This window comes from Zingiber officinale, chromosome 11B (genome assembly GCF_018446385.1).
Source record: "Zingiber officinale cultivar Zhangliang chromosome 11B, Zo_v1.1, whole genome shotgun sequence".
Lineage (NCBI taxonomy): Eukaryota > Viridiplantae > Streptophyta > Magnoliopsida > Zingiberales > Zingiberaceae > Zingiber > Zingiber officinale.
Genome location: NC_056007.1, coordinates 78,067,771 through 78,080,985, shown reverse-complemented (window position 1 = coordinate 78,080,985; position 13,215 = coordinate 78,067,771). Strand labels below are relative to the sequence as shown.

At 40.3% G+C, this 13,215-nt stretch overlaps 1 protein-coding gene across 1 annotated transcript; it reads right to left on the bottom strand.

Annotated features, from left to right (window-relative positions):
- Positions 1-1,328: 1,328 nt before the first annotated feature.
- On the bottom strand, positions 1,329-7,387 carry LOC122033571 (CDK5RAP1-like protein). Its single transcript, XM_042592622.1, has 3 exons — positions 7,046-7,387; positions 3,221-4,275; positions 1,329-2,186 (listed from the first exon to the last, which is right to left on the bottom strand). The coding sequence occupies exons 1-3, from the start codon at positions 7,327-7,329 to the stop codon at positions 1,684-1,686; spliced, it is 1,842 nt and encodes a 613-aa protein (XP_042448556.1). The 5' UTR covers positions 7,330-7,387; the 3' UTR covers positions 1,329-1,683.
- Between the last annotated feature and the right edge of the window lie 5,828 nt (positions 7,388-13,215).

The window sequence follows — 13,215 nt, the reverse complement described above, 5'->3', positions numbered from 1 at the left end:
ATTGAAAAAATTACACTTAACCCTCTTTAACCAAAATCAAATGTGAAAAAAAGTTATAAAAGATAATTATATCCTTATGTTTTTGATTTTGTTTATAATACTAGAGGAGAAAAAATATATTGAATTGATATGAAAAATAATTACATATATATTTGTTTTACTTTTTAATTATTAATTAGTTGGATCGATGGTGTACACAGGAATAAAAATATACATAAAAGGATAAAAAAATATATAGAAGTATCCAATAATGGTGTCCTTCGTTACTCGCTCGAATATGTGGTTGATAACGGTTTATCGATGCATCCGCTCTCGGTATCCTGTAAAGTAAAGCTTGTCAGCTGAGGGTTGGCATTATCGGTGTTACCCTATTTGACGATCAAGTCAGTGATGAACTGAGATGTGAGGCTCGTATGCATGTATGAGAAAGCAAAAGAGGTGACGAAAAAATATATTTTAAACTACTTAATTTTGTTTTATTCGTATAATTAAGTATTAATTTTTATATATTATTAGAGATTATATATAATTTATTGATTTTAATTAGTAAATAAATTAACCATAAATTCAATATGATTTTATTTAAAAAAATAAGAACATAATTATCTTTTATAATTTTTTCACATTTGAAATTGATCAAAGAGATTAAATATTATTTTTAAAATACAAAATACTACTAGATAGAAAATAGAGGCATTACAAGTATTTTTCCATAAATTAAATAATAAAATCAAGTGATTTTTGTTTGTTGATAATAAAATGAAGCCATGTAAATTCTTATTAACCGGTAGGGGTGTCAAAAATGAACCCAACCCGATGACCCAACCCCAGTCGACCCGAAAAAAATCAAGTTCGGGTTGGACATTTTCGGGTTCGGGTCAGATTCAGGTTGGAGGGTTGGAGAGTAAAAAAGTTTCGGGTTGGGTCGAGTTCGGGTTGACCCGGATTGATTTAAATATAGGATTGATAAAAGTAAAGAATTATAGGAAAAATAATAAAAAAAAAATCATTTTGAATCGAATTTTCAGGTTATATGGGTCAGGTTCGGGTTGATCGGATTTGTCGGGTTCGAGATAAAGTGTTTTGGGTTGAACTCGGGTTCGGATCGGGTTCCGGTTGGGTTAAAAAAAAAACTCAACCCGACCCAATCCGACCCATCCGAATTGACACCCCTAATAACAGGTAGTCTTCATATCTCAGTTGTTGGCACAGCACCCAAGAAAAGTAGGGTTGTAACAAATTAATAAAAGAGGCTCAAATCTTCTGTCAAGACCTTTAGTTGCATCAGAATTCATGATTAGTTGCATTCATAACACAAGCTCTGCACATTTGCAGGTAACACCAATATATAATATTTGTACATGTTTGATCAATCGAGAGTTTAGAAACTAGACAAGCCATCAATGCAGGAAAATAGAAATGATGAACTTGTATAATAATGATACATCAGAAACTACGATACTGATCGAGTAACATAATCTCCCATTAATATGGCTCCTCCTGTTTTAAATTATCCAAGTGTTTCATGGAAATCTACAACATGATGATCATATCAAACTAAGGAATCTTAAATAATAGGAGACTCCACTCATGTGTTGCTCTGAATTGCTACCAATCCTCTTGCTGTTGCAAATGGGCAAATGCTTTATCGAAGATCAAAACTAGACTATGTTAAAACTGAATTTATCTGAAATTCTCTGATATTGCAGCTATGTTCTGATGATGAAATTTGGTCAGACTAGTGCGCACAAGTGCTTCCCCAAATAAGGATGCTTTTGTAGACCTCAATATACGAATTTCAACAAAATCTCCTGCTTCTGGTTTTCGCTCCCCATCTGTTTGGAATGAGTGCGGAAGAGAGACGTTAAGAAAGCAAACCTTATGACCTCGATCACTCCTTCCTATGAGTTCCGTCTCAGGTGCTCTCTTGTTGGGTCCCTCAACCAAAACAAGTTGGACGGTGCCTACTTGAGCAGCAAACCTCTGTCCGGTACTTTCACGGAAAGCATCAATAAGTTCACTGAGCCGCCTCTGCTTGACACTATCAGGCACATCATCCACATAGTTCCTGTGGGCATGAGTTTTTTCCCTCATGCTATAAGCAAACATGTATGCCATATCATATCCAACCTCCCTCATAAGGCTTAGGGTGTGGGTATGCTCTTCTTCTGTTTCTCCACAAAAACCTGCAACAGAGCTCCTAGTCATTAGTGCTAAAAAAAAAGTAATACTACAATTAGAGGGTTAACATTATAAAGGAATCAAATTCTCTTGCAATTTCTATAACCAGAACTGAACACAGTACATCTTTGAGCTTTGCATTTCTGTGAAGCTTCACAAGACTTGTCTCTTCTTAGTACGAGGAATGACATAGTTAAAGATTTTAATGTCATTAGGGGTTTTTCCTAACAAAATAATTGGGTTATTTAAGTCTATTATTCCCTTTTTTTAAAAAAATATTATAAATTAGAGATAAGTTAGAGTTTTTTTTTACTTCATATTATGTTTATAAAAAGGAGCATGTTATAATATTATTTAATTTTATGTTCGTCGAGAGTTGAGATGCTATAATGATATCACTGATAAGACAAGTCAAAAACTCTCTCTCTCTCTCGCGTGTTAGGTTTAGTTCATGGAATGGTTCCTAGTAATGGAATTGATAGGTAATAAAGTAAGAATACATATTTGTTAATTTGGTTCATGGATTACAATAGATGGTTAGATCATTTTCATTTGTATATTTAGTTTGTAGGAACATTATAAGTTACACAAATTGAAAGACAACTAATAGCTAGAACACACACGTTGAAAGACAACTATACTCGGTAGTCAGCCAAGTAGAATCATTTAGAGTTGAAGGTGTGAAAAAAAAAGAATAAAAATAAAGAAATTTAGTTAGTAAAAGTGATTTAAGAGATGTAAATATTACTAGTGATTGAACATCACACAAAGTTCAGTGGAGCTATTACATCTATAGGGATAGAACATCACATAAAAGTTCAGTGGAGCAATCCCATCTATTTCGTTAATTCTAAATAATTAGGATAATTGAGAAAAATACAACTCAATAATAATAATGATGCCCAAGAATTTTATATAGAAGGGCATTTAGAGAATAAGAAAAATAGGTGACACAGTTGCAAGATAATGACACTAAAGGCTAACAAAACTAAATAGCAGATAAACCATCATGTAAGTAACTAAAAAGGTAGAAGTTTACCACAAATAAAGTCGCTACTTAGTCCAACATCTGGAATGATGCTCCTTATTTTTTGCACAAGCTCCAAATATACCTCCCTAGTATAGCCACGACGCATTCTCTCAAGTACAGTTGTACTCCCACTTTGAGCAGGCAAATGAATATTTTTGCAGATGTTATATCTATCCCGCATAAGAGAGAGCAAATCATCAGGAAAATCTTTGGGATGCGGGGAAGTGAATCTGAATCGCATCTCTGGAAATTCAGTAGATAATCGATCCAAGAGATCAGAAAACCGCAGGCCCATCTTTTTCACTTTACACATGCTGGAAAACCCATCACTTAGTTGCCAATTTGAACCTGGTTCCAAATCATTGAGCTCTGAAACATCATTGTAACTATTTACATTTTGACCAAGAAGCATGACTTCCTTCACACCCTCCTTGCAAAGCTCGCCTACTTCTCTGACAATAGAAGAGACAGGACGGGATCTCTCTCTACCTCTAGTGAATGGAACGATGCAGAAGGAACACATATTGTTGCATCCCCTCATTATTGAGACAAATGCACTAACTGAATTGCTTGAGATCCTTATAGGACTGATATCAGCATAAGTTTCTTCTAGAGAAAGCAGGGTATTTATTCCCTTTTGTCCATAGTCAACCTCCTCCAACAGACGAGGTAGATCTCTGTAAGCATCTGGTCCACAGACTACATCTACCATTTTATCTGCATCAAGTATTTTCTCTTTCAACCTCTCAGCCATGCATCCTAGAACAACTATTTTGGGAGGATGTGAAGATTGCGACCTTCCCACAGCAACATTGCTCTTCCATTCCCTTTTTAGAAACCAAAAGTAGTTAAGCCTCTGCCAAACCTTTTGCTCAGCATTGTCCCGGATAGCACAGGTGTTGATAAATATGATCTCAGCATTCTCAGGTTCCTTCACAGTTTCTGCATAACCAGCATTTTTCATGATAGATAGAACAATCTCCATGTCATTTATATTCATTTGACATCCATATGTCTCATGGTAAATACGTCCCCTACTGATCATCTCTGAAGTTGACACTGCACTATTTGTACGAAAATTACAAATAACATCAGTGAACTACAAAAAACAACTAAGTTAAGCACATCAACATAGGAAGTTAGGAACGCAAGGGTAAGCAGTAGGATTATCAACTTTTAACTGTAGAAAAGGTGATCACCAGAGAGTCACTAAATTGAAGAGTATATAGATATAAACAACAGCAACGGTTCAATGCTATATGAATGTAATTGATGAATTATAAACCAGTAAACCATTCATTGTATGTCATTTGACCTTGATGCCACAGAAACAACTTTACACTCAGAATAATGCATTGAGAATATACTGCGTGCTGTAATATGTAACACCAGCAACTAAGCATATATTTTCAATGAACTAATTTCCACAGATATGAACCTGGAGAAAAGATGTATACTATCATCTAACAGTGCAACAAGCATTCATATGCCAAAAGTCTCAGATCAATTTAAAACATTGAAGTCCAGCTCCAAACTAATTCTTAAATACTTTATTTTTAGGGTGGCCTACCTGGCACAGGGTCAATTGTCAAGGTAGAAGTCAAAGTCAAGGTGGTCAACGCCAAGTGTCAAAGGGTCGAACGGAGGACAATTGCAACGGTTGGTCGGCACAGTCAGTGCCCGACCAGCGGGAGACATGTCCGAGCGGACAACCCGTCCAACACAAGATAATATGATAAGATAATAAAAAATGTGGAGCAACAGGACGCCAAGGAGCCCAGAGAGCTTGTTCGAAAGGGGAGGTCATGCTACTACACAGCCACTGCAGGGAAGAGCAACTGAGGTCGACAGAGCGAAGGGGTCCTGGCCAAGCGGCTACCCTGCTCGGCCAAGCGGCGGGGCCATTATCAACTCTCTGAGGCCGACAGAGCGGAGGAGTCCTGCCAAGCGGCTACCCTGCTCGGCCAAGCAGCAATACTTGTCCATCGACATGGTGGAGGAGTCCTAGTCGAGCGGTTATTCCGCTCGGCCAAGCAGCATGACTATGGTCGTATCTCTCGATATCCTTCTGGGAGATAGTGCCGCTGACATGAGGCATGGTCGACAGGCGGATCGTGCGGCGGAAGCTTCTAAGACAGTTAAGGTATGGTGTCAAAGATATTTTTCTAACAGGTCTTTTATAGAACATATTGAAAAACGTGTCCACGCCTCGAGGAACGTGCACGTCGCCCACTAGGGCTCTATATAAAGGGCGTCCAAACACCAACGGAGGTACGCATTATTCACTATTTGCGCTAGAGTTCCTGTTACTCCACTTTCTTGACTTGAGCGTCAGAAGGCCAACATCGTCCCTGGCTCGACACTGACATTACTTGTTTTGTAGAGCGGGCAAGGTCTACAGCCGATCAGTGAAGCCGTCACATCCCCAGCTTTCCACCTTCCCGCTTTCGGACAGGATCAAAGGTCAAACCAGATTGCTTTATGCATGAGTTCCATGGAGGAATAAGATCAATAGTTGGAAATAACTTCATACTGTGAAATAACTATCTGTAATTGGAAAATGTATTATTTAGGTTTAGGATCATCATCAAACCATAATGGTACAAAATATTTGTAATACACTACATAGATTTTCCTTTGTTGAACTCTATGAAAAATTATATCAACAGCAAAAAAAAACCAAGACAACTGGATAAGTATTGAGCAAAATTGTGTGAATTTATATCTTTTATGACCATTAATTCCAAAGAAGCTTATGTTGAGTGGTAAAGATAATAAGGTTGGGCAGGGTTCAACTTTAGTGCCTCGCCTTGAACAGACTCTATAGCTTCATTTAAGTGCAGCCAAAGTTTGTGCATGAGTATTCCTTTAGAAGATCAACATGCAGCATACTGCAGCTCCATAGTCTATAATGCACACATTTCAGCATTTTTAACCAGCAACTTTAACAGTTATCTATGCAGATTTGACTTAGAAAGGGGATTATTCACTGGGGAAAAAATGTCATAGGTAAAGGCTTAAATTTCATCTCTTCTTTTACTTTTGTAGGTGTGGAAGCTCAAATACAAGACCTGGTTAGGTAAAATCAATATGTATTGCTCATTCATCATCCAGAACCTCACTAGGCACCCATCTGCAACCTCGCCTTAAGATGTATGAGATTGTCTTTTTAACATCACGCCAGTTGTCATCCTCTTTTTAGCATAATAATTAAGTTATTTGTGAATATTACTCAATTATATGGTTATCCCTTTTTTTTTTGGTAATCAAGATATCTAAGTCTTCGGTTCAACTAGTCTTGGAGGTGGATGACCTAGCCCCACAGACTGACCACTAGGTAAATCCGGGAAGCACAGGTGGGTCCTAGCATGGCACCCAGAAACTCTGCTGGAAATGCCTAGCTTGAGATTTGAAAACTAGTTGCATGGGAATCATCCTTGCCTCTTACCATCACGCCCTGCCCAGTGAGGCAATTACATGGTTATCCCTGTACATTGGCATGTTGGTAATATCAATTCATATTTACATAAATAAAAAAAGAGTGTAAAATCACTACTTCTTCTTTCTTTTATCGTTACAGTCTCTATGCACTTTAATCTCTCTAAAAGCTAAGAAATTTGTTTTCCTTAACGTTGTTTCAGGCCAAAATTGCAATTTTTAGAAAATAACATGCTCACGACGGTGTCCCCCATTTAACCAATCATAGAAAAACGACACAAAGAACCACCAATGGCAGATTTTTTTTTTAATTCTAAAAAATCCGCAGCCTTACGAAACATCGCCGCCGTCAAAATACTAATAGAAACGAATCGTAAGGAAAGATAGAGAGCATACTCTACTTGGGTTTCAGCGGCGGCGGCGGCGCTCGTAGAAGCATGGAGCGCGAATCGGAGGCGAGAGTTAAGGGAAGAGCTTGGGCTCGATGCGAGAGCGGATTCGAACATGCGGCACCGGGAGAAGCAGCGAGAAAGGAAGGGAGGAGAAGAACCTGAGAGGGCATGGCGGGTACAAGAGCGCGGTGGGCCGATGGTGGTGAGGGAACCGAACCGGCGCACGGCGGCGGCGGAGTGGTGGTGGGCTTGGATCTTCCAAAGAGCGGAGAGAGGCGAAGCCATCATGGTGGATAGGAGAGGCAACACGAGGAGCCGTCACGTACTGGATTGCAAGTGCATCGCTTCCGGTTGGCATGAGTTAAATCGGGGCAAAAGGAGACGGTCGGACGGCCCATTCAATCAGAAGCCAACTTAACTCGAACCGAATTCGATTAGCCTGGGCCAGCCGGGTCCAGATTCTATTTACCATATTTATTGTTAAATCATCCACTTTAGATAATCATTTTTCGTTATACATTAAATATTTTAAAAAAATTCATCTTTAATTTTTTTTATTATTTTTTTCTTTTTCTTTTATTTTTTATTATTATATTTATGAAATGAAGGGAAGAATAGATATTGAAAAGATTGAGTTAAAAGAGAGAGATTAAAAACAAATATTATTTAATTTTTATGGTAGAAATTTATTCCTTCAATTTAAAAAATCATTATTCATCAAATCTGAATTTAGGGAATAGATAAGATAATTGATGTAGAGGATTTTTAATCATCTTATCCAAAATTTAGGATAAAATTTTTGGATAAAATAATTGATATGGATGTTCTTCTTATAAAGTTAGATGACCTCCTAAGGATGAGAAGACAATCTGGAAAGATTTCATACTTAATGAGTTGTTTAATGTGATCGTGACCAAGGTAAATCACGGCATGCTCGGATGTGAGTTTCGATCTATAATATTATGTGATTTAATCATCGCATATGAGACACTTAATGAGTTATTTTTAAAATAATAATAAACTCAATTAATCTTAAGATGATTGATTCAGTTCGCTAAAATTTTTTTATCAGTTATCAAGATAAATAAGAAAACGTTTGTGGTGGGTAGTCAAAAAGTCCAACATCTTTTGGTTGTATGTACTATTTAAAAAAAATCTTATAAATGTATCATAATTAAATATCGAACCTCATATACCTAGATGACAACTTCACTTAATGCATTGTTTAAGCAATTAGAGTGAGTAGATAATGACTTAAAACATTAACTTTTAAAAAAGGTACCACCTTATTAGAGGTCCCTTGATGTAATAAGGTCCCTTGATGCTTCACATCATTCAAAGAGAGTTCAACAAAAATTTAAATTGACAAATGTAAAGAATTTAAATTGACAAATGTATAAATAAGAGTCCATAAAAATGATAAAATCTCTTTCTACCCTCAGACTACTATAGTTTTTATTATATCATTTATCAACTGATCTAGCTCTAGACATGAAACATTAATTTTTAAATTTATTCCACAATCAATTTGATGAGCTATAAAAACAGTTATCCCTAGACTTCAAAAGTCACTTTCTTTCATTGGTCTTCTCTTCGTAAATGATAAATGATACGGTACATGATCGTGAGGTCGGTGAGAAGATGTGGTCGGAAGTCAAGATCACAGGAGGGTCAGAAGTCAAGGCTACGTGGAGGTCAAGAAATGTTGAAGTCATGTCGGAGGTGGTACAAGGTGTCTGAGTACGCGGATCGTGGTCTCAAGGTGCGGTCTAAGTCTTATATGAAGTGCAAGGCCATTAGGGGCCAGGTTATTAGTGTCGCGTGATGGCCTGTAGGTTAGGCTGGAGGTGAGAGTGGAAAGTTTGGAGCCGAGCACGTACAAAGGATGCAAGAGTTGAAGGTATGATTTTCAAGGGCAACGTGCAGAGCCTGAACTGTTCAAGCAGATGAGTGAGTGTCGTGTAGGACGAACACATGCATAGAGGTTTAGCCTCGACCCGAGGCCGGTAAGGAGGTTTTACACAGGACTGCAAGTACGCGTAGCGATAGTAAGTAAGCAGGGACTACGGTCTTCGTATGTAGCAGAATACTATCCTACACAGGGATCTACGTTCGTGTCTGATATGCGCAATTTCAAACAAGACATTCTCAGGCTCAAGAAGACAAGACAAATGGAAGATAGTGAGCTAAGTTGTGGGTTCTTAAGAGCACATGACGAGATAAAGACTGGTCGACACAGAGGACATGTCAGTACTCAGATGGCTGATGCTGGGGTATTACAAGTGTCCTACACTTGCTCAAATGTCCGGTTTTAGCAAGTACGGTTATTTGCGAAAGTGATGTATATGCATAAAATAATGACACAGGGACAGCGACTAGAATACAAGGATTGGGGTAGCGGTTGAGTAGGATTTCCGTGGACAGTTCAAATGGAGGACATACGGTCGAGATTGGGATTAGGATTGAGCCTCAAGCCTGGTCTGGATTCCATTGGACACATCAGGCAGTCGCAAGCGGCACCCGGAGGATTGATCTCAAGTGTCACACAAAAGTACGATTGAGATCTATCGAATTTGATCACATGCCAAGGTCCGACATGTAGCCAAGGATACGGGTTTCTAGTCCGACACAGAGATACATCTGAGACTGACAGGACGGGACTGCTACCGAAGGATGATGGTGCAGTTTCCGTGAAAGGTCGGCCTCAGTTCGTCAACGGTCGGTCTGTCAAGATACCAAGGATAGGACTGGCTTGTCTGATTTTGGATATGTGGAACTGCGCGTTGTGAGATACAAAGCAGTAGAGAAAGGTCGAAATGAATCCAGATAATACGAAAAAGCCGAGCGGCGTTGCGAAGATCGAACAAGCGGTCATCTGGGCAGAGGCGAAAAGACGGCACAAGGCCGTTTAAGATCGATCAGAAGGCGAAGGAAGATCCTACCGACAAAAGGTGGACGCAGGTAAGGAATCGCTAACTATAGAAGAACTCAGGTGTGAATATCTTGTGCTCATTATCCTCTGACTTAGCGACAAATGGAAAGAGGTACACGGTTGCACCACATAAAAGCTCCTAATTCCCCATCTCACACAGTCCCTATACCCACCATTTCACGTACCTATCCCTACTACCTAATGTCCTTTACTTCTGCATTCTACGTCACCTCCTTTCCGGGGAAAAAGACTGCACTGCTTGCGGCTTGGAGAGGGCTGACGGCTGAGACTTTCTTTTTGTCAGCAGTGGGCGTGTGGGCACCTGGGCTTGAGTCCGGAAATGCAATGGCACATCCGATCATCATGTCGTCGCGGGCACGTGTGTGTATCGTCCGTAGACTTGAGAGTGGTATTGACTTTGGAAATCGAACTCTAGTACATCAGCTCATTCTCATTCTCGGATGGGATCAAAGCTCTGTCTAGGGAATGTCAGTAGTGAGGAATAGATCGATCTTGTTCCTAGGGCGACGCGGACCCGGGACCGACAACACTTAGAATTAATACACGAACGGAAGTGCTCTGCGCCCAAAACTCAAGGATGTCTCTAAAGAGCACGCGCACGCCTCACCGAGCGGGCCTCTAGCCTGTAGGCATTAAAAACTGTAGGGTAATCTTTAGATCAGGCCGCCAGAGGGTTAGTGACCAGCAGCCATAATGACGAATAGCCAGACAGAGTACCGAGAGTGAGTGAATTTCATTCAGTCTTAATCTTCTTCCAAAATGGAGGAAAAGGACAGTACTATAGCTGGCACTAGGAGCATCTTATGCCATCACGAGACCTTACCTGCCAGAGAGCGTCATTACGTCTGGCGGTTCTGAATGTTTTACGTCGTTCCCAAGGATTCATGGCGGATCGCGCCACGTACGGGTCCATCACTCAATTTTCCTTCAAGAATGTCAAGAATTCTAGGCCAGAACGGATATCAAAGATAGATCGCGCTCGCTTGCCAGGCAAGATCGCTGGACCATTGAAGCTAATAATAAGGCAGTGGCTGTGAGATGTGATTCCTTCACACACGTCGACCATACCATGAAAGGTGCCTTTCTGCTCCGGGTTAAGGGAAGGAGAGAGTTCTCCTCGTATATCAAGAGATCGGACGCCGCTACTATTAATGTAAGGCAGGTATGCAAGAGGGACGACCATGAGCCACAAGCCACCTAAACATTATCAACCGCGATAGCCGGAGAAGAAGCACCGTCGCCGTGCCCCCTAGGCTCCCCCCCCATTATTCATTTCCACGTCGGGATGCCACTGCTACTGTAGGAAATGGCAATCGGGGTGTCCCCACCGACCGGACGGACGACCCCTGACCACGACTCTGCACAAGCTAATGTGGTCACACGGTTACCATGCTTTGAGCTGGGTGCCTCACGAATGGGTTTGACTGACCGAATGGCTGACCAATTTGCCCGAGATGCACCGCCATGCTGAAGGCCGCCACCGGATAATGATGACAGGAATGACAGGCGCTAGCTTAGACGATCGAGCAAGAGGGCGTAGTATACAACCATTAGGCAGCATAGGTGCAGTAAGCCCGCGTGGAGTAGAAAAATTTAGGGGCCAGCAAGCCGTGATAGAGAGAGGTAATATCTAGAGGTCGATTCCTTCCGCTGTGCCAGTACGACGAGGTAGCCGGTGCAGCACAGGCTTGCACGAGCGCAGAGCTTTGTGTAGTGCAGCAGGCAGACCGGAGGATGACCAGAATGGACATGCGGAAGAATGGGCCGAGTGTGATCTCTCATGATCAATACCACAATAGCCATAGCCAGAGTCTTTTGGCTCGCATGTTTTATTGCCTTATCCAGAATGAGATCGGTTGATGAGCTCCAAAGGATGCATACCAAAGGCCCTATACGGTCCTACTCACACTGCTGGTGAAGTAAGACCCGGGTCAGGTGAGCTATAACTAGAGAGGCGAAGCGAACGTCAAACCAGGGAGAGCACTATCCATGACCTGTCGTCTCTAATGTCATTTCGGGTCGACCGCGAGGCAATATCGCAGACCGATTGCTGCTGCTCTTTACATTCATCATCGAACCAAGTTCCTGGTCCACATGTTGGAGTTAGAAGTTACTGGTAACAGTCCCTGAGGTGCTACATTATATGGAGAGAAGTCGATGAGACCCGAAGAGGGATAAGAGAAGTGTCTTTCGTCAGATCTATCAAGTCAGTCTACGAGCCTAGTCGCACGCAAACTGCACTAGTCACTTTGAACTTAAAACTCGAAAACATCCACAATGTGCACAAAATTCCTAGCAAAAGTCAAGGTCTCAACCTTGATCTCTGCATGCGGAACTTACATTTGATCCATCAAAACTCATTTGTTCTTTAGGTTTTGACTTGATCTCCTGCGGAACTTAAATTCAAATCTATCTAAGTTATTAATTCCATTAAATATAATTTCCATAATTGGTTCCTGATTGCGATGACCTTCTTGGATATGGGAGCAGCAACCAACCACCCTAGACAAAACCTTTTATGGATAGCTAATATTTAATTTCCTAAAATAACTTTAGGTTAACAAAGAAGAGAACAATCAAATCAAGGAGGAAAAATAATCTGACAACATCGAAAAAACAATATTTGAAATTCTAGAACGTAAGTCTATTGTATTTGGTATTATTTCTATAATGCGGAAAGAAAATTACTAGTTATACCTTAGTAGAAAACTCCTCTTGATCTTTAGGTGTTCTCTGTATTCCTTCTAACCGGTTGGGCAAACATCCAAGATGAAACCACCACACCTCTTCTCCCCAACTGGTTTCCCAGAGCTCTCACAGGAGGAAGGAGAAAAACCAAGGAATGCAGCCTTCCTCTTCTTCTTCTTTTCAGTAGTATCCGGCCTATCCTCCAAGCCTCTGAGGCCTCCAAGTCCATAGAGTTTGCCACAGAAAGGAAGAGATGAGATGGCACACACGCACATACCAAGAAAAGAAAAAATAATAGTTTGGTCTGCATATTGCTAAGGCCTACACCCTTTTATATTCTCTTCCTCCTAGCAAATTAGGGATATTTTCCTAATTTTCCTCGACATGAAATTAATTGAGAAAAAATAAATATTCCTAATCAACTTGTGATGGCTGAAAATCGAGGCAAATTGGAGTTTAATCAAAATTAAAACTTCTACAATTGCTGTTAATACAACATAAAATTCTTAAAAAAATCTCTTTCAGATTGATAA

Excerpts from the sequence above, each read along its gene's own strand:
- LOC122033571 (XM_042592622.1), bottom strand. The coding sequence starts at position 7,329 with ATGATGGCTTCGCCTCTCTCCGCTCTTTGGAAGATCCAAGCCCACCAC. Across the intron at positions 4,276-7,045 it reads GCCGCTGAAACCCAAGTAGA|TGCAGTGTCAACTTCAGAGA; the intron begins GTATGCTCTCTA and ends TCGTACAAATAG. Across the intron at positions 2,187-3,220 it reads AAGTAGCGACTTTATTTGTG|GTTTTTGTGGAGAAACAGAA; the intron begins GTAAACTTCTAC and ends GCTCTGTTGCAG.